This window comes from Rhinolophus ferrumequinum, chromosome 8 (genome assembly GCF_004115265.2).
Source record: "Rhinolophus ferrumequinum isolate MPI-CBG mRhiFer1 chromosome 8, mRhiFer1_v1.p, whole genome shotgun sequence".
NCBI classification, from domain to species: domain Eukaryota; kingdom Metazoa; phylum Chordata; class Mammalia; order Chiroptera; family Rhinolophidae; genus Rhinolophus; species Rhinolophus ferrumequinum.
In genome coordinates this window covers 94,614,216-94,636,158 of record NC_046291.1, presented here as the reverse complement: position 1 = coordinate 94,636,158, position 21,943 = coordinate 94,614,216, and the positions used below count along the sequence as shown (strand labels likewise).

At 40.0% G+C, this 21,943-nt stretch overlaps 1 protein-coding gene across 4 annotated transcripts in view; it reads left to right on the top strand.

The window, feature by feature from the left end:
• Nucleotides 1-21,943, top strand: part of CNTNAP5 (contactin associated protein family member 5) — a 769,018-nt gene that overhangs the window by 526,673 nt on the left and 220,402 nt on the right. For all 4 annotated transcript variants that reach the window (XM_033111359.1, XM_033111357.1, XM_033111358.1 and 1 more), the window contains exon 13: nt 19,017-19,217. In XM_033111359.1, coding sequence (XP_032967250.1) covers nt 19,017-19,217 — 201 coding nt within the window. The remainder of the gene's footprint in view (nt 1-19,016; nt 19,218-21,943) is intronic.

Sequence of the window (21,943 nt, the reverse complement as noted above, 5' to 3'; positions counted from 1 at the left end):
AAGCTGGGATTTGCTTGTGTGAAAGTCCTGAGCTTTAAAGTGGTCTCTCTGGGCTAGCAGGCGGCATAATATCTCCTGCTAAATTGGACCATTACAAAAAACTATTAAGTCATAAAGATATAGTATTACCCTGAAATTAAAGCATTGTTACCTTTGGATTGCCAGGAAATTTTAACAGGCACTTAGAGAAACTGCTTCTCACACATCCCTTTGGCGTGGCCAGTGACTCCAAATGCATGGATGAGAAGAAAGGCTCATTCATTTATTTGCTTATCATTCTTTCATCTCCCCTATTAACCCACTCCCTAATTTCTTTAATCCCTTTATTAATCTTCTGTTTATTTACTTACATATTTATTTTATGTGTTCAGTTACTTATACATTATTAATTCATTAAGTCAGTCAGTCACTCAGTTATTCAGTTGATCATTCAGAAATTAAGTCATTCAAATAAACTTTTGAGTACGACTGGGATAGGAGCCAAGGTTACAAAATGAATGTATGTCCTTTTCCTCAAGGAACTCACAGTTTTAGAGAGGGAGACAGATGTTGTAAACAGATATTTCACACGTGGTGTTGAAAACAAAATAGAAGCAAGTACAGAAATAGTACAAAGGAGGCAGTGGTTGAATCAAGGGATGCAAGGAGCCTGGGTACAGTTGTTAGAGAACCTGTCCCTGAAGAGCTGCCCTCTGAGCTGGATTTTGTAGTAGAAATAGTTGATATTTAATTGAGCATCTACTAGAATGAGATGCCATACTAGCCATTTTGCTCTCATGATATTCAGTTTCCCAGCAATCATTCTTTCCATTTGAAGATGAGGGCACTGAAATCTTAAGAGGCTGAATCATTATCCAAGATGACACAAGTTGACATGTGTTGGCCAGAGAGTGGAACTAGATCTGTGATTCCCATCCCTGGGTTCCTAGGCCTGGAGACAAAGAGGCTTCGGAGCAAAGAAAGACCCCTTCCTTTGGCCTGTGCTCCCTCATCCATCATTCAGTACCACCACAGAAAGTCTTTCAAGGGCGTGACCCTGAAGGAATGAGGTCTCCATTATACCTCCTTTATCTTGTGATCACCACTTTCCTTATCTGTAAAATGGGGATAATCATACCCACGTTGCAAGTTTTTTGAATATCAGATGAGAGATTATAAAAAGTGAAGGTTTCTTAAATGTTATTTCTCCAAGAATGACCTGGGATGAATATTTAAAATGCCATTTTATAGGCTATCCCCAGCCAACGTTTATTCAGTAGGTTGAAGACCGTGATCAGAAATAACAAATTTCACAATCACCTGAAGACATTGGGCTTCGGAAAAGACCCACGTAAGTTGATTAGCACAGTGCTTATCACTTAAGTCCCTTTCCTTAGTCATTTCTTCTCCCAACCCAAGAGAGACCTGGTCAGTGACTAAAAGACGGGCTGGTCTTATGATCCGGACACCAGGGCTTATCCTGACGCCTTCCTGATGAACTCTCACAGCACATAATTATTGCACATACATGGTGAGCCCTACTTTTGGGCCATGGGGACCCACACACCGTCCAATCAACCAGTGTTTATTGAGGCTGCCTTGTGCTCAATGCTGAACACGCTACGTAAACCACTGACCTTGATGTCCGAGGACCTCATATTTAATTTCCAGTCTTAAAGCACTTCATTTAGGCCATTCTATTTAATTCATGCAGTTATCCTGTAGATACTGGACAGCCATGAAATCCCAGGCAAGTTAACTTCTATGAAACTCAATTTCCTCATCTGTATAATAGGAATGACCAGTTACTCTTACCTCAATGGGTCAATGTGTCGATGAAATAAAATGAAATAAGTGATGCACCTAACAGACTCAGTACAACATCTGGAATTTTCTAAGTTCTTCTAAAATTGAAGCCATCATTCACCACCATTATAGGGGGTCTAGAGGCTGAAGGAATTCAGAAACAGGAGTGATCACCAAAGGTTTCATGAAAGACATGGGCTTGGGTTGATCTTGATCGAAAGACATCCATGGCTAGGCAGAGAGGAGAAGAGATAAAACCAATTGTGTTGAGCTCAGCAGGGTCCGGCATGGAGATGCAGGGAGCAGGTGACCAAGGGCCGTTCCTCCTGGCTCGCCTGTGCATCGGATGCTGCGCTAATCGTTTGGCTGTAAATTTTCTTGTTCAAAAGAGTGAAATAACAAGCGGAGTCAGATGTGTTGCCAGTAAGCTTGCTTGCTATTGCTCCTACTTCTGCCCTAGTCCAGGATTTCAGGGAGAAATGATGAATCAAAGTCCTTCTAGATGCCCAAATAATAAAGACACCACGATGTGCAAGCAGTTTATGATTCCATGTTCATGGAATAGGGAAAGCGGAAAGCCAGTCATCTGGGAGCTTTTTCCTTTCACACTTGCCCTCACGTGGACTCCCCGTCACAAGAGCACTGGTCAGCCTTGCGTTCTCAGTCCCCAAGCATTGGAATCTGCTATATTCATATCTATTTGTAAATAAAAGCTGATAATAGACGTTGGCTGGTTAGACAGTTTCCACATAGAGTTTTCAGTGCAAGGTCTGAGTATTCTGTACTCCCCCATGCCTTAAATTCGGTTTTGCTTTTCTGGAATATCATTCCCTCACCTCCTTCTTTAGACAAGTTCTCATTCTTCTCTCCTATGAAGCTCTTTTCCTGTCCCATATATATATACATTTTTTTATGGCTCCCTCTTAAGCTCACTTAATCAACCAACATCTAATAAATCCAGCACAGTCTCTAAGATATTGGCCTTGATTTGAATCCCAGTGCTGGTATTTTTTAGTTTTGTTAAGTCATACGAATTAGGTGAGTTGCTTGGCTTCCCTATTCCTCAGTTTCCTGTTCTGTAATTTATAATAAAACTTACTTTTAAAGTTATGGTGAGATATATATGAGATAATGGATGTAACCCATAACAAAAAATGTCTGGCTTTATATACCCAATATAGGGTAGTTATTATTTATTATATTCATTACTCTATCCCCAGAAACCTGGACTCTGGGTTATGGGGATGCAGTCATGAAAATAATAACTGATAACTTTTATCAGTGCACAATACCTGATACACTGAAAGCATTCATGAAAATTAATTCAACATTATTAATAAATACTTACACTTGAAAATGCATGTGCTACCATGGTGTGAATGGTTGAATTTGATAATAATTTTTGCTATTTAGTAATTAATTGGCAAATTAGTCTTTAGCTATGTGTCTGTGTGGTGTGTGTGTGTGTGTGTGTGTGTGTGTGTGCACGCACATGTTGGTATAAGAGCACATGCACATGAATTGGTTGGAGCATAGCAGAATAATTTTGAGTACTTACTATATGGAAGTACTGTGCAAAGAAATATCTTGTTTTCACCAAAGTTTTTATTTTGGAAGTGTCCAAAACTACAGAAAGATGAAAGAATACTAAACTAAGCATCTAGACACATTTCACCTAAATTATCCAAGTATAACAGTTTGCAACATTTGCACTTTCTGCTACCCTCATATCTCTCTCTCTCTCTCTCTCTCTCTCTCTCTCTCTCTCTCTCTCAATCTCTCTCTCTCTCTCTCTCTCTCTCTCTCTCTCTCTCTCTCTCTCTCTCTCTCTCTCTCTCTCTCCTCTATGCTCCCCTTCCTCTTCATAAGATGCTTTGTTTTTTCTGAACGATTTGAAAGTAAATTACAGACATACTGAGCATTTAAACCTAACGTCTTCAGCTGTAGCTCTTAGAACAAAGATATTATCCTATATAATCATAATACTAAAACCATACATAAGGAAAGTATAACATTGATTCAATTACTATTATCCAATATGTAGTCCATCTTGTTCCTACAGTATCTTTTATGGTAGTGTCCGTTTTTATATTTGTATTCAGGATTGAAAACAGTGTCCACATATTGGATTCGATTGTCATGTCCATTTAGTCTTTTTTAACTAGAAGGCCGTTTCCCCTAACCAACATTATTTTATTTGTATAACATTAATTTTTTTTTTTGAAGAATAATAAAAGCCAACTCTTAACTAAAATGTCCCTAAAAGTTACGTTGATTTTCCTGATTATTTTTCATCGTTAGAATACTTTGGCAAGACAAGCTCGTGGGTGATGTCTGTCCTTCTCGGTACATCCCCTCAGGAGGGACATGATCTCAGTGTGTGCCATGTCTGGGATGCTCAGCTGCATCCTTTGGCTGAAGCAGGTCTGTCAGATCTCTGCATTGTGAATGTGATTATAATCAGTAAGTTATCTGCACTGTGATGTGCAGATATCATGTGAATATTCTATTTCCCAACATTTCTTCCCAATCCATAATGATCCTGATCCACGCAAGTTATTACACCGGAGTTCGTCAAGTGTTTTTATTCTAATTCTATAATTCCTTCTACATTTATAGCTGTCATTCTGCATTCTTCTCTACAAGAGATCTTTTTTTTTTTAATTTCTGTCCGTCCTCTACCTCTTTCTGTGTAACTATAGACATGTAAATTATTCCATTTAAAAATATTGTTGCTATTATCATTATATTTTTTGATGGTAAAATTGTCCCCAATATAGCTAGTCAGGGTCCCTTTAATTCCGCTCCTATGTTTTTTCTTACCTGCCTCCATTAATCTTGGAGTACTTCCTGCTTTCTAGCACAAGACATTAACTTGAACTTTCCCTGGCTAGACCCAGACTCGGCTATTTCCCCAAAGAAGCCTAGTTCTTTTTTATAGCAAATGGTATTTGGAAATTAGGATCTAGATGTTAGGTTGGCTTATTGCTTCTAGGCCCTTTCAGTGGACACAGATATAAAATGTGTGTGTGTTTCCATTAGGAGGTCATATGTTTATCTCTATTGCAAATACAGCACCACTAGACTTTTCTTCACAGTTCTGTCTTACATATATTTATATCTCTCTTCTCTCACAGTGAGAACTTGTCCCAACAATACCAAATTATTTACTCATTTGTTCTACTTGGCAGCACACAAAAAATAATTTCAAAATCACATAAGTACCATCACTACCATAACTAAGTACAGTGTAAGATTTCCTTGAATTTTAATTTTTGTTCTTAAAATGTATCCTGCCAGCTGTGTATAGCTAGACAGAATACTATATTAAAAATTGCTTGAATTAATATTTTATTATGTGTGGTTATTTTATCTATTTAATATAGTTAGCATTTTTTGTTTAATATTCAATTTTAGGTTTGTCTCTTTTCATCTTTCATTGAATTTTATGTTTTGACTATGTAAAACATAGCATGATATCTCTCTATCTCTATTTCTAGCTATACATACATACATAGATAAATATATAGACCAGAGATGTCTGGCTCTCAGTCATATTGCCTTTACTCTGTTCTTATCCATTTCCTCTAGATAACAATTTGTGTTAGTTTATTGTTCCTCCTCAATGTATTCCATTTCTCATTTAATCTTGCACAAAATGCACCCTAATGCCTTGAGTTTGTCACTTTATAATGTATCCTGGAAATCAATTGTATATCAGCGTAGAGAGAACTTATGTGGTCTTTATTATGACTGCATGGTATTTTACTGTCAATTAACCATGCTTTATTCATTCAGACACATATTAATGGATATATATATATATATATATATACACAAATTTCACTATCTGCTACTTACAATAGATATCCTTGGCTGCACAGCAGAACTTCAAATACATATATAAACATATTTTCCCATCATGTATCACTTTCCTAATGATTTTAGGAGCTGTCACAGTCAGTAAAAATCCTGGAGGTCTGTTGAATATTAGTGGTAAGTGAATGCCTACTAAGGACCACGTGTTATGTGAGCAAGATTTATAAGACAGTCTTTTCCCTTGTGGAACTCACAGTTTAGTAAACAGGTTGTTATAAACAGGGCTGAGTGAGACAAGCACAAAATGGAGTTAGAAAAGAGTTCCCTTCGGAGATAACACTGGCACTCTGGCAGTATCACTTCTATTTTGATGAGCTTCAGAACAGAGATTTCAGCTGAAAGAAATATGGATAATTGCATTCTCCTCTTTGAGTTTCTGTTTCCTAATCACCTCCAGAACCAGAGTATAAGATCCATGAAAGCAGAGGAAGTGGACATTCTTTCATTTTCAGAAGGCTTGTCTCTTTTTGCAACCCGATAAGAGGGTTGAATGTAGCTTTGGCTACCCCTTCGTAGGACTAAGGCAAGCCTTTGGGTCACTGAATGCCTCTGAGTTCAATCTCTTCCAAACAAAGGGATGAGAACTACTCTTTATGGTGAAGCTGTGGGCCCAGGTACTGGATGATATCTTCTTAGAGATGATCTCATTTAATCCACATGATGAAGTGTGAGGTAAGGATCCTTTCGCATTTGTATGTTGAGAAAACATAGGTTTAGAGACATTGAAGGCTAATACGTGGCAGATGCAGGGACTGAATTTTTGTCTGTGTGGGTGCATAGCTGCTTTCTCAGAAGCACCAAAGTAGCGTCTGCCACAAAGCTGCTCCTACAGACCTAATCGATCTGGTAACAGCCCCAAAGCCCTGTCCGCCAGCCTCACAGCCCTCTTCCCGTCAGGTGATTTTGAAGTGGAGCCCCTTTGTCATCTTTGCTGCCCAGAAAGCAGGACACTGAGCTGTCCCCGTCGTCCTCTCCTATCCAGGTGCTGCCAGGCTTCAGTTGACAGGCCCTTCTTTCCCAGAACCAGCTGGGAGTGGCTTGAGCTCGGGTTTCAGAGGGTTACAAAGCTTTGTACCCTCATCCTACCACCTTCTCAGTCCCTAACAATACTCTCCACACACTAGGCATTTAATACAATTTCCTTAAATATTCCCTTGAACAACAAATAAGTATGATACAGTACACATGGAGTCTGTTCAAAATCACACCCCTCCAACATGATAGAAAAGATTTCCCAGGGCCTCTTTGATCATGGCACCTACAATATTTTAATGCAAGGGAAGAGAAAAGTACCACCACTACCACCACCACCCCCCCACCAAAAAAAGGTAGATAAAAAATAAAGGCTCCGGAGAGGTGGGGGAATAAATCACAGTCCAGTGTTGTCTGAGGTTGTGAAATGTGGCCCACGCAGACAGGGGGAGAGCGCTCAGGCTGCGGCTGCCTCCTGGCCCCGCTCTGCAGCGTCTGCGCTCCAGCTAACGTGCAGTGCAGACAGCCCACCGAGAGCCTCAGCAGGTAATGCCGTCTGCCCCACATGGCAGAAAGCCCGGAAACAGAACACGGAGGAGTCTGCAGGGGTCTTAGGAAGGCATGGATGGATTCTCCCATAGGCACATGGGAGGCGACACAGCTCTGGCGGGAATTCTGATGCTTTGAAAGGAGCTGAAAATCGTTTCATACCGACTGTCTCCCTTCCCTTTAGATGTTGAGAGGAAGGTGGCTTGGATTCCTCAGCACATATTCCCATAACTGTTTCTAATAACGAGGTGGTCCCTTCTGATCCTGTCTGAATCAGTTCCTCAGACGGCTTGTAGTAGTTCAACTTTGATTTCTAGTGGCTACCTTGAGCCCGGCACGATGTTCCACTCAACCCTGTGCGTTTTATTAATTTCTCACAACACGGCTGAACATGGATTCCATCCAGTTTACAGATGAGGAGACTGAGGCTGGGGGAGGTTCTGTGTCATTGCCGCATTCAGGAATCTGGTCAGTAAAAAGCTGGTTTTGGTAGCCAGGCCCAGTGAAGCTCTTGCTTTCCTCCATCGCACTTGCATCTGGTACCCACAGAAGCCCTTTCCAAGCCTGCATTTATTCAGCAGTCATTGCTCGTGAGTTAAATGGGGAGATGAGATAGAAACATATGAAAAATTAAACAGCTATCAATGCAAAACGACAAGAGATGTCAGTAGGCTGTACATGTGTAATGGTAAATGAGTGGTAGAGACAGTGCTTTGAGGATTATTTAAGCTGTCTTTACCCTCGGCATAGAAATTCACTTGTCAACATAGATAACTGTAGCAGAGGTGACCCCAGGGACCCTAATATAGACTTGCTTTCTTACAGTAGGAGTATAAGTGAATTGGCACATTTTTCAAAGGACTATAAGCAGCTCCCCACAGTGATTTAAGTTCAATTAAGCTGGGTATTGATAATCTGTAGACTTCTTCCAAGCATTGTGATAGAAAACTTGCAGGTTTGTTTGTTTTTTTTTTTTTCCTGGCTCTGCAAAAGAGACAAATATGTGTGTAGAATGAGGTCTTAATAATAAGAGTTATTTTTTGCTTCTCTTTCCTTTTTCACTTTTCTTTGTTCTTTTTTTCCTGAATAGTGATCTCCATGGTAACAGATGGGACAGCTTGCAGCATCTGTAATTGTTATTGTTATTAATTATCACAATAATAACAGCAATCAAATAAAATGAGAGAAAAGTATGAAAAAAATTAAACTGTGGCTCTGTATGTAAATACTTTACAGCTTCTTAAATGAGAGCAAGAGGAATCAGGCAGGTCACCTAGAAACCCAGGATGAAGGATCATAGAGGGCTTTCTGGGTAATGACGTATAATGATTTCACAACAGGAATGGTGATATAGAATGTTCCAGAATATTTCGCCATGACTACTCTGCTGGCACGTTGCACATTGTCTTTTTCTTGTTGATGTTGTTGTTGTTGAATGTATACATGTTTTGATTTTATAACTTGAAACTTCTTTTAAATTTGGACCGTTACATAACACATACATAGAACAGCTACTTTTGAAATGCAGGAACAATGAACCTGGCAGAATACAAATGATGGTGATTGACTAAACTTGTCACTTGACAAAGGTTTCCTGAAGTCCTACAAGGTGCTCAGTGCTATCCTAGGCTCTGTTGTTCTGAGAATGAAGACTGAGAATGTGACCTGTCCATTCAAGGAAGTCAGTGCACATTATCCACTGGACAGGCTTCTGTAACACCTTATCCCCACCCCAGTGGTACCCCCAGCAGATTTCTGGCAGCCCCACTTACTCATAATATCAAGAGTACTTATAACAGCTTGAGATATTTGTCATTCTTGTGTACACAACTTTTTCCCAGAATTGATGGTAAGTTTTTGGAGGAGCTAGACAGTGCATTATTGTCCTGTGTATGCACTCTAGTCGCTAGCACAGCACGTGTGAACACAAGAACGAATGATCCATTCCACATACTGGGAGACCTAATAGCTTTATGGGGATAGACTTGAAAGCTAAATTCACAATGCAATGTGGGAAATGCTTCACTTAATCTACAGAACAATGTATGAGGTCTGACAATTCAGTTCACGAACTCATCCTAGAAAAAGTGCTCCATACCTCATTGCTGAATGTCACTACAGTCACCTTCAAAGTACTCCCCTTGGGAAGCTATTCACCGACACCAGCGCCTAGTCCACCCTTCAAAGCAATTTTGGAACTCTTTCTGACATGGCCATCAGAGCTGTCATCGTATTACCCTTGATGTCCTGAATGTCATCAAAATGTCTTCCTTTCGAAATTTCCTCTGTCTTCGGGTAAAGAAAGAAGTCATTGGGGGTCAGATCAGGTGAGTAGGGAGGGTGTTCCAACACAGTTATTTGTTCACTGGCTAAAAACTCCCTCACAGACAGTGCCGTGTGAGCTGGTGCATTGTCGTGATGCAAGAGCCATGAATTGTTGGTGAAAAGTTCAGGTCGTCTAACTTTTTCATGCAGCCTTTTCAGCACTTCCAAATAGTAAACTTGGTTAACTGTTTGCCAGTTGGTACAAATTCATAAGGAATAATCCTTCTGATATCAAAACAGGTTAGCAACGTTGTTGCAACAAGTTCGCGAACTTAATTGTCCAACCTCGTATTGTTATATCCTTGAAATGATGCTTTGGAACTTTGTCACACATGCTATTTGCTAGTCTGTGGTCTGTAAGTCCCTTATGTGAAAAGTGGCATGAGAGCTGATGTGACTCACGGTCATGAGATCATTCACACTCAGGCCAGTGCAGTGGGATAAATGCTGCTTTCAAAAACCAAATATTTTATTTTTATTAAAAAATTTATTGAGATATAATTAACATTGTACAAGTTAAGGTGTAAAAACATGTTACTTTATACATTTATATATCGTAATATGATTACTGCAGTAATGTTAGCTGACACCTCTGTCACATCACATAATTAGTGTGTGTGTGTGTGTGTGTGTGTGTGTGTGTGTGTGGTGAGAACAAGTAAGATCTAGTCTCCTAGTAACTTTGAAGTTTATAATAAGATATTGTTGACTATAAACTCTAAGCTGTGCATGAGGTCTGCAGAATGTATTTATCTACTAGTTACAAGTTTGTCACCTTAAACAACATCTTTCCATTTTCCCAAAGCTATAGTAATTAAAAGAGTATGGCACTGGCATGAAATAGACACAGAGACCAATGGAACAGAACAGGAAGCCGGGAAATAAACCTTTGCATTACATTCAACTCATATTTGACAACGGACCAATGACCATTTCTTATGGGAAAAAATAGTTTTTATTCAATAAATAGTGTTGGGAAATGGATAACTACTTGCAGAAAAAGTGAAATGAGACCCTCTCTTACACAACTTACAAAAATTAACTCAAAATGAGTTAAAGACCTGAATATCAGACCAGGTACCATAATACCTGGAAGAAAACATTGGGAAGAATCTCCTTGACATCAGTCTTGGTGTGATATTTTTTTAGATAGACCACCAAAAACACAAGCTACAAAAGCAAAAATTAACATGTGGAACTACATCAAACTAAAAACTTCTGCCCAGCAAAGAAACCATCAACAAAATGAAAAGGCAACCTATGAAATGGGAGAAAATACTTGCAAATCATATTTTGCAGAAAAAGCAAATATTTTAAGTATATAATAACTGTTACTTTAGACTAACTGAGATGCTTAATAAATTGAATAGATTCCTGCCAGTTCAAAAATTGCAAAATGCATTTTTTCTCTTCAGCAGAAACTTTTTCTTGGTTGACTCAATACCTGTGTTCTCTTGAGCACATCCGAGAGCTGGGGCTGTTTCTCGTCGTGGGATTGAGTGCTAATGTTGTACCGTAGAAGGAGCACTAGAGAATGAACTGGGGAGCAAATGGACAGTGTCAATGTTTTCTCGGGTCTCTGGGTCCATGATAATTAAATAATACATTCTGCTGAAGAAATTTCAGGAAATGTAAGGGACACAAATAAATGAGAGACATGAGGCTATCTCAGAGTGAAAAGATAACTGAACACGATGATAATAACCTATTACATACAGCAGCAGTTATGGTATGAGGAACTGCTTTCTTTCCTGCTTCTTAACCCCATTTGCCAGATGAGCTCCCCACCCCACCTCTCTGAGGAATGAAACTGAGGTCCTCATTCTAATGTTATAAAGAAAACCTTCTAGTGTCTAAATTGTTTTTGCATGCCAGACATCCTATCATATGTCCATGTAAGACATAATACTGAACCATCATAATGTTATCATGGATGGAACAAAAGTGATATTAAAATCCCCATTTTTCAGTGAGGAATCGCTAGCGATGTTCTGTAACTTGCCCAAAGTCTCACTGCTAACATGCAGCAGAACACAGGTTCTAACTGGATGGGCTGGTTTCTAAATCCAGGCTGTCTCATGGCACCTTGCAGCTCTGGGTGCATCTACAGAGACGAGAATGTACATCCAGGGGTAGAGGGTCTGGTGCTGGAGACAGGCCAGCAGAGGATGGTTGTTTGGAGCCTGCAGGGTTTTATGATGCTTCGCCCATCACAAAATTTAGATGAGTTATCCATGTACCCTGCATGAAACTGGACTTTCTTGAGTTATATTGATGACCTCTGTAGGTTTTCTTGTGTGGGAGTTCAAGTTCACAGAACTTCAGGAAGAAAGCAATTCCTGTTCTGGGCCTCTTGGAATGGCCATATTTTTCTCATGGATCTTTGGAGGGAAGGCCAGTCTCAGTTCATCTCTCCTTTAGGTGGCTCGTGGTCTTACTTTATGATCTGGGAAAGAACCCTGTTAGGACAAACTATTCTGGGAACCACCGAAGGCAATTCACGGGTTCTCCTTCTCCAGGATGTTGTTGTTAGTAATAGTAGTGTCTGATAGCTGTGAGATCCTTGTGACAGAGAAGATACATTCCTTTATACAATAAGTGACAAAGATTTATGTGGGATGCTTAGTAATTTTGTTAATAATGGACTGCTTCACACAAATGCCTTCACTACATCGTTACCACTACCTTATATCATTGGCGTCTTTGCTGCTTTTCAAATGTTACTGATGAGGAAACTAGAAGTAATAGTTTGACCAAGGTTGCTTAGCCAGTAAGTAGCCAGCTGGCACACACATCCAGATCTCCTGCTCCAGAGCCCAGGCTGTGTCCAGCCATCTCCACCCACCCATTGATTAAATAGACTATCTTTAACGTTTAGCTTCATGGCTCCAATTTTAGTAAAAGTATGTGAGGCTTCATGAATGAATCTCTTGCATCCATGTAAGACTGTTCAGAATAAATCTTACGTGTTTTAAAATCCTTCAGAGCTAAATTTCACACAGACCTTCACTAGCTAAAGCCATCCATCCACATCTTAGCCCAGACGTCAGGAACATCTGCCATCACAGCCAGCTTGCATGAGTGGCACTGAGGCCTGGCCTTTCATATGTCTTCACGGATCAGGCTTTGTCTGCACTTCTGCTAATGAAGCTGAGGGGAAAAATAGAAAGTGAGGAAAACTAATACCCATTTACCCCCTTGCTTTCAATCTTTATTCTGCTATCTCCTAGGAGAAAAAAAAGACAATAATCGGAGGACAAAGGGAATCTTTAAAGGAAAGCCATAAAAGAGACTCTGGATTTTGTGTGAACATCTTACCTCCCGTCATTCATATTTGCTTGCAGTGAACTGTGGAAGCACTTTGGAGCTCTTAATTGTTCCTTTGCATCTTCTGTATATTGCATCTACCAGAGAGTGCCAATAGTTGAATTATTAAAACTTGCATTCTCCCTCAATTTCCAGAGGCAGGTTGGTAATATTGGTGGCTTTAAGATAAAGATTATCTTTCTGATACAGCTTTCTTTCCACCTTGCCAAAGATAAAACATGATTTTGGCAAAATGAGTCAATGAGTAAATGAATTAGCAAATCAATTCAGGGATCTATGAACAATTGGCAGAATGGATATATGAAGAGGAAACTGTGTATATTGAGAGGGAAATCCAAATTCATATGATTGAGTGATGTTATGTGGACTGCTTTTGAAATCAGACAGATTGGACATACTGAGATTAAGGACAAGTTTATGTTCTCTCCTTGAGCCTTCATATATCTATATATCTTTATCTCTATACCTGTAGACATAGATAGAAAGATGGAGATATATATGTGTCTGCTGTGGGGACTGTTATGAGTACTAGAGATAAGGCATGTAAAATGTATTAGTATGAGGCAGTAACATAGCATTTGTTGTTAGACTGGGTCTTCCTTTCCTGCATCTAAGCACCATGGACATTCAAACCTCTCCATCTTTATTCCTCTCTCTACAACATTGAATTATTTTTAAAAGAATTTTTTATTAAAATATAGCTAACATACAATATTATATTAGTTTCAGGTATACAAAATAGTTATTCAACATTTATAGACCATGATAAGTCCAGCAACCATCTGACACAGTACCACATTATCACAATATTTTGAGTATTCCCTATGCTGTATATTACTTCCCATGACTTATTTGATTTTTACCTGGAAATTAGGACTTCTTATTCCCCTTCATTTTCCTCCCCCTTTATAATTTTTCAGTTACAGTTGACATTCAATGTTATTTTATATTAATTTCAGATAAGAAAGCGTAGTGGTTAGACATTTGTATAATTTAAGAGATGATCCCCCTGACTAGTCTAGTACCCACCTGGCACTATACATTGTTATTACCATATCATTGACTATATTTCTTATGCTTTATTTAACTTCCCCATGACTATTTTGTAACTACCAGTTTATACTTCTTAATGCCTTCGCCTTTTTCACCCTCCCCCAACTCCTTCTCATCTATTACACCAACAAAGCTATGCCAATATGACACCATGCATAGTTATTACAATGTAATTGACTATATTCCTTATGCTACACCCTACATCCCCATGACGACTTTGTAACAACCAATTTGTACTTCTTAAGCCCTTCCCCTTTTTCACTCACTCCCAACCCCCTCCCATCTGGCAACAATCAATATGTTCTCTGTATCTGTGAGTTTGTTTGTTTATGTTATTCTTTAGATTCCACATATAAGTGAAATCACTTTGCATTTGTCTTTCTCTGTCTGACATACTCCACTCAGCACAATACCTTCCAGGTCCATCCATGCCACCACTGATGGAAGGAACCCATTCCATCTATGGCCAAGCAATATTCCGTTGTATATATGTACCACCTCCTCTTTATCCATTCTTCCATGGACAGACACCAAGCTGCCTCCACATCTTGGCCATTGTAAACAATGCTGCAATGATCATATGGATGCACAGGTCCCCCTGAAGTAGCATTTCGGTTTCATCAAATAAATACCTTGCAGTGGGATTAGTGGGTCCCTCTTTTGTCTCTTGTTATAGACTTTGTTTTAAAGTTGATGGTGTCAAATGTAAGTATTGCTACCCCAGCTTTTTTTGTTTTATTTTTTTCATTTGCATTTTCATGAAATATCTTTTTCCATCCCTTTACTTCCTGCCTGTGTGTATCTTTCAACCTGAAGTGAGTCTCTTGTAAGCAGCATTTGTAAGGGTTTTGTTTTCTTATCCATTCAGTCTTCCTATGTCATTTGAATGGGAAATTTAATCCGTTTACATTGAAAGTAATTGTTGGTAGATATATAGCTTTTGCATTTTATTATTCATAATTTTGATTTTTTCCTCTATCTTAAAGAAGTCCCTCTAACATTTTTTGTAATACTGGTTTGGTAGTGGAATCCTTTAGCTTTTTCTTGTCTGGTAAGTTCTTTATCTGTCCTTCGATTCTAAATGATAGCTTTGCTGGGTAGAGTAATATTGGTTGTAGTTCCCTACTTTTCATCACGTTGAATATTATGTGCTAATCCCTTTTGGCCTGTATAGTTGCTGTTGAGAAATCAGTTGACAATCTCATGGGAACTCCCTTATTTAAGTACTAGTTGCCTTTCCCTTACTTCTTTTAGGATTCTCTCTTTGTCTTTAAACTTTGCCATTCTAATTATAATGTGTCTTGATGTCAGCCTTTTTGGGTTCATCTTGTTTGGGACTCTGTGCTTTCTAAAATTGTATGTTTAGTTCCTTGGCCAGGTTAGGGAAGTTCTTAGTCATTATTTCTTCAAATAGGTTCTCAATCCTTGCTTTGTCACTTCTCCTTCTGGTACCGCTATATCTGAATGTTGTTATGCTTGATGTTGTGCCAGATGTTGTCTCTTAAACTATCTTCATTTTTTGGGGATTCCTTTTTCTTTTGCTTTTCTGATCGGGTTTATTATGCTACCTTGTCTTCCAAATTGCTGATTTGAGTCTCTGCTGCATCTAGTCTGCTGGTGATTTCCTTCTAGTGCATTCTTCATTTCCATTATTGTATTCTTCACTCTGACTGGTTCTTCTTTATGGTTTCTATGTCTTTTTCTATGTTTGATATCTCTTTGTTGAAGTTCTCATTAAACTCCTTGAGCATCCTTATAACCATTGTTTTCAACTCTGTCTCTGGTAGGTTACTTGCCTTCATTTTATTTATTTTTTTAATTTTTTTAGGTTTTTTTCTGTAGTTTTCTCCTGTTCTTTCATTTGGGATGTATTTCTTTTTTTCCTTGGTTTGGCTGCCTATCTGTGTTTGTTCCTATGTATTAGGTAGGGTTGCTATGTCTCCCAGTCTTGGCCAAGTGGTCTTATATAGTAGGTGCCTTGTGGGGCCCAGAGGCACAGTTTCCCGGGTCACCTGTGCTGGGACCTCCAGGTGTATCCCATGAATGGGTTATGTGTGTCCTCATGTTATAATTGAGCTTTAATTGTTATTGTTATGTTAGTGGGTGGGATTGACCTTCCGGTTGATTGGTTGTGGCATTTAGCCATGTCCACAGCTTACAGGCTGCTGTGTGTGGGACTTACCCCACTGAGTGGGATTCAACCCAGCCGGCTCTGGTGCCTGTTGAGACCACCCTTTGGGTGTGCCACTTGTGGGGCTAGTTGGGCAGTGTTCTGATGTGGTCTGAAGCCAACCTCCAAGTATATTGGTTCTGGGGTCTCTTGCAAGGGGCTCCGGTGCAGGTCCTAGTTAGCTACTGCCTGTGTCCCACAGGGGAGTACCTGGTAGGAGTTACAAAGCAATTTGTAGTTGTTTGCTGCCTGTACTAACCCTTGAGATACGTGGGAAAGGCCATTCTGTGAACCAAGAATGACTGCCACCAGTACTGGATCTGGGGTAGCTCTGAAAAAAGCCCGGACACCCCGACTTCTACTACCAGCAGCCAGCTCCCGTAAGGTTCAGACACATGTGATTGCCTTGTGTAGTATGCCAGTTGGATGAGGTGGGGTCTCAGTGAGGCAGCAGGGTGGAGCAACCAAGCTCACTGGGCCAATCAGATTCAGATTTGGCCTGTGGAGGTGGTCACAACACAGGAAAGATGGTGCCTGCCTGCCAGCTGCATGGGAGAAGGACACCACACAGTGAAAATGGCAACTATGCTCCAGCCCTCCATACAAACTCAGATATCTCTGTCTACTTCCCATATGTCTTTGACACCTCCTGAGTTACTGTCCCTCTGCTAGAGCCCAAGGTGAGTGCCTGCGAGTGAGAGAGTCTGTCCTTGGGCCATTTAAGAGAACACCTTGGTACCTACAGACTTCTGCCCCACCAAGATGGTTGGAATTCTGAGTGTTTTTCACAGACATTTTGTGGGAGCTCCTCTTCCTAGCATCAGTTCTCCGGGCTGGGAAAATTGGTTTTGGCTGTGTGCCTTGCTCCTCTGGGGAAGCTGCGCAGGCAAGATATCCTTCCTGATTCTCAACTGCACATGCAGGTTGGGGCCCGTTTGGCATCTCTGCCCCTCCTACTAGTCTCTATATGGCTTCTTCTTTATATCCTTAGTTACAGTACTTCTGTTTGACTAGAGTTCAGATGATTCTTCAGGTTGATCATTCTATAATTTAGTTGTAATTTTAATGTGTTCACGGAATGGTGTTTATCTACTCCACCATTTTGGATCTCCTATAACATTGCATTATTGAGTAATTGCTTTTTTTGGTGATTTTGGTCTATATTAACACAAACATTTTTGGAGTTCGGGGGTTAATTATTTGTGTAACATTATTATTTTTACTAATATGAATCATGTCCTATTTTACTTTCAGAGTCAAAATCCAATAACCTTCATTTTGATTTGTTTTTTTAGAATTTACAGAAAATGTAACGCTGCCTCAGTTAAACATTGAAGACATGTGGGCTATTAGTGGCTGGTTTTAGGAAACAGTCTTAAAATGAATCATAATGTTTGAGAACAGTTTAATTTTATGCTGCCAGAAATGTGTCCTTTTTTAGAGTTGGCACATACTTTAGAGATAATTGAAACCAAACTCTCTTTCTCTTTTTCTTCCTTCTACTATCTTGACACTGAAGTGCAAGGCAATGAAGTTACTTTCCCCAAATCATATGATTGCCAGTTCTTTTTCAGCTAAATCATACCAACAAGCATGGTCCTGCTTCGTAGTAGTACCAATTAATAATGGTGACTAGTTCTAGTGTGTGTGCTCATCATTTTTGTCTAGTAGATGCTCCATTTCTTTACTTCCTAGACCCCGGTTTCCTCATTTATAAGGCTGAGAAGTGAGGCAGGAAGAGACCACATGATGTCTATGGTGGGTTCTTTTGCAGTCCTGAGACTCTAGGGAGAGTAATAATGTCAGTATGTGGTAAAGAATCGCAGATGACAAATCTCTTTATGACTTCCTACTTCCTCTTGACTTTATTTGTGAGCATGTTCAGAATTAAATCCTCTGTCCAATTGCAGTAAATGTTTTATCCTAGGTTATTATTACAGAATGTCTGATGCTTCCCAGAGAGAATCTTGCAACTTCATATTTTTGGTTGTTATTCTACGTTAACAGCCTGGCCACAGTATTAGCTGTCTTTTTTTTTTTTTTTTTTTTTTTTACTGATGATAAAACTGAGCTCCAGAAAAGTGAAGTGACTTGTCCAAGCTTGTTGTTGGCAGAAATAGGTTTCAGATATAGATCTCTCAGTCTCTAAAACTCAAATTCCTCTTCTCTCTCCTTGCCTTCCATTCTTACCTGTGGTAGGCAAAATATGTTCTCCATCCCTGATTTAAAGGCCTTCGTCTCTGTGTTCTTTTACTGTAAGCCTCCACAAGTATTTTTGGCAACTAGAGTTGACATGGAGAATACATAATTTAAAAAAGTGCAATGAAATGCTTTGCAGTACAGTAGAAAGCGCCCAATCCCATCCTTGTGAATGATGTGTGTGTATTTTATGGATACTTTCTTTGTGTATGTCTTAATTTGCACATGAAAATTATGGTTCTCTGAGAGCATCATCGATGCTAGTGTTTCTCTTGTGAAGGAGGTTGTGTTAATAGCTAGAAACACAGCTTCGGAGGATGGACATCCTGGGTGCCAGTTCTTGCTTAGTCACTACCTGTGTAATCCGGGGTCAGCTGCCTAAGTCTCCTCACTCACATTTCCCTTGTTTCTGTCACAGCAGCATTAGCTGTCTTTCGATTTAGGTAATATTGATTTTAATGTGTTAACAGGCATTAAATTATTAGCATAAAAGCTGTGGAGTAAGGGCTCTACAAATTTAGCTCTTAAGATTATTAACCTTCATACTAACTCTGGGTGGAGCTCTATGAGGAACAAAAATTCTCTGGTCAAATTTTTTGCATGAGTAGAGTACTCAGATGGTGATTGATTATCACATGTTGCGCCACTCGTAGCACTGCTTGCACAATTCTCTCTTTACTTTTCAGCTTTATTGAGCATGATTCTTTTTTGACCTTCCTTCTGACTTGTCCTTCTTTGGGTTGTGTTTTCTGGGCAGAGGACAAGATCTGGACTTCAGTGCAGCACAACAACACAGAACTGACCCGTGTGAGGGGTGCTAGCCCCGAGAAGCCCTACTCCATGGCCTTGGACTATGGGGGCAGCTTGGAGCAGCTGGAGGCAGTGATTGACAACTCTGAGCACTGTGAGCAGGAAGTGGCCTACCACTGCAGGAGGTCCCGCCTGCTCAACACACCTGGTAAGGCTCACCCTTGCTCCTATTCTGCCTGGGCCACAAAGGGCAACCACAGGGTGACACATGGGTCCCACAACCTGGAATATTAAAGAGATGGGTGTGTGCCCACAAGGACACTGCAGCTATAGTTGTTCACTGCGCAATGAAGAGAAACACTGCCAGGAGGACTAGTGATGAGCTAGTCGTGGCGCTGATACCCAGGGTATGACCTAGTGGGAGTGCATAGCCTCTTAAATTCTTCTCATCTTTAAAAAGGAAGTGATGACAGCACCATCCTGCAACAGTTGTGAGATTAAAAGGTTCCTTAAGAGCAATGGCACTCAAAGAGAACATTTGAGCTAGACATAACAAATGTGGAGGTGAGACATTTCTGGCATAGGGAATAGCATATGAGAAAGCCCAAGGATCTTTGCACATTCACCAAAGAGCAATGAATCATGTCTGGGGCACAAAATGCACAGGGGGTGGCATTAGGCAATGAAGCCTACAGGGCAGACCGGGAGACAGCTGTGTGTCTACAGTACTAGTTACCTGAAAAGTGGAGGTCTCAATGGGAAATTATTTTTTTAAATAAAGTTTGCTTTTAGAAAAAAAAAATAGGTTAAACCTATTTTTTAATCTTTTCCTATGGTTATTTTTTAAAGTGAATGTTTGATATAGTTATTAACATGTTTGCAAAACCAAACCAAACCAAAACAAAACAAACAACAACAAAAAAACCTAGGATTGCTTACCAAAACTGCAAAGGGATTTTGCAAAATGTCAAGTGGGACTTGTCAAAATTTATACGTGCCCTGGGAGTCAGTCAGTTTTTGTGATTATTAGTTCATCATTTTTTCATGGCCAAAAAAAAGCTGTGCACTACAGGGATATGGGAGGGCCAAGAAAGGGTCACAGAATCTTTTGCTTCAAGAAACTTACAATCCAGTCCTTGGAAGTTAGGGATTATGAATGACTTGAGAAAACTAGACAACGAAATGTCAAAAAAGGAGAAGGGATAGATGTCTCACTAAATATAACACACCGCCTCACTAATCTAGGATTTTTAGGGAAGACCTTGTTCCACATAAGTAAATTTTCCAGATAACTGTTGCTTATCCCTTTAAGCACCAAAAATCTTTTGAAAGAATTTTTAACTATTTTAAATGAGAATCTCTCTCAAATGGATTACACGCTTCCTTGCCTTCTTAAACAGATAATTCTGAACATAAAATGTAACCTTTTCTTGATGACTCAGGATCATCATTGTGAAAATCAATTACTGTACTCCCCTTGGATCCAGCCCTGCTCACGGGGCTGATTAGATCTGAGGTTTGGTGCCTCTTTACCCAGCATCCTCATGTGGTGCTGCCTTGGGAGATTCTGTTTATATTTATTCATTTTCTTTCTCTCTTGGCTGTCAAGCCTGCACATGTCACTCTTAGCACTATTTGCAGAAGGCTTATCTAAAAAACCGACTTACCCTCTTTTCACTGTGTTGTTTTTAGTTTTCTAAGGTTTGGGTTTGGTGGGATTTAGGGAAAATGGTATATGATCATTCTGACTATGGGACTTCATTTGGTATATGTGTGCTGTGTTGTCAGTTTGGCTACACCATTGCCTTTGTATGTGTTTTTGTTTGTTTGTTTGTTTTCTAACATGATTGTATTTAATTTTGTAAGGATGTTTGAGTGGGAGGGTCATAGATTTGGAATCAGGTAATATTGAGTGTAAGACCTTACGGTCTTAACTCTCTATGCCTCTTACTAGTTAGGTGACTTTGTATAGGTTGATAAATTTCCCCAATTTCACCACCTGAAAAATTTACAGGAACATCTTGAACTAATAATAAGAGGACTGAATGAAAAATGCCGTCTGTGCTCCATGTTCCATGCCTGGTACAGAGTAGGTGTCCAACAAACACTAGTTCAGTCTTTCTTTCCTTGCTCATAGCTTCCATCCCAGCAGGGAAGGTCCAAAACTTGTGCTTTCATGGGAAAAAAGCTCAAGGAACACATTATTTCTATGTAAACAGTGTAAACAGAAACTATATATAATAATTATAACTCATGCATGCAGATCATCTGGCCACCCAGAGAAGACGAATATTGCATCCAGCTGTGTATCCTTCCAGAATTTTTCTCAGAAAAACACAGTGAGAACATAGTATATGTATATTGAGGTTTGAGGGTCTTAAGACTTGTTTCCAATGAATCACATGAGATAGATGAAGGACAGTGGGTATGTACATACAGTTGTTGGTTTTCACCTGGTGAATGGGACTGGAAAACGCAGTGTGCACCGGTCACCAAGAAGACCCCGTGCCTCTCAGCCTCCACCTGCAGTGGTTGTGGCCCTGCATGCATGAGGTGGAGCTGCAGACACACAGCCCCATAGAGACATGGCCCCAGCCTCACACCTATTAGTGCAGAGACAGAGCACCTGGACCACAACTCAGGTGTGCTCATTTCATGGACGTGGGGTGGAGATAATGCGCACCCAGAGCCAGTGCCCAGGGCACTGACTTAGCTGGGGCTCCTGAAACAAAATAACACAGACTGCCTGGCTCATAAAAACCTGAAATTTATTTCTCACAGGTCAGGAGTGTTCCATGATTAGGGAGCCAGTATGGCTGACCCCTGGTCAGGGACCTCTTCCAGATCACACACAGCTCACTTTTCTTCATCTCCTCACATTGTGGAAAGAGAGTGAGAAAACATTCACTGATCTATTCATGAGGGCTCCCCCCT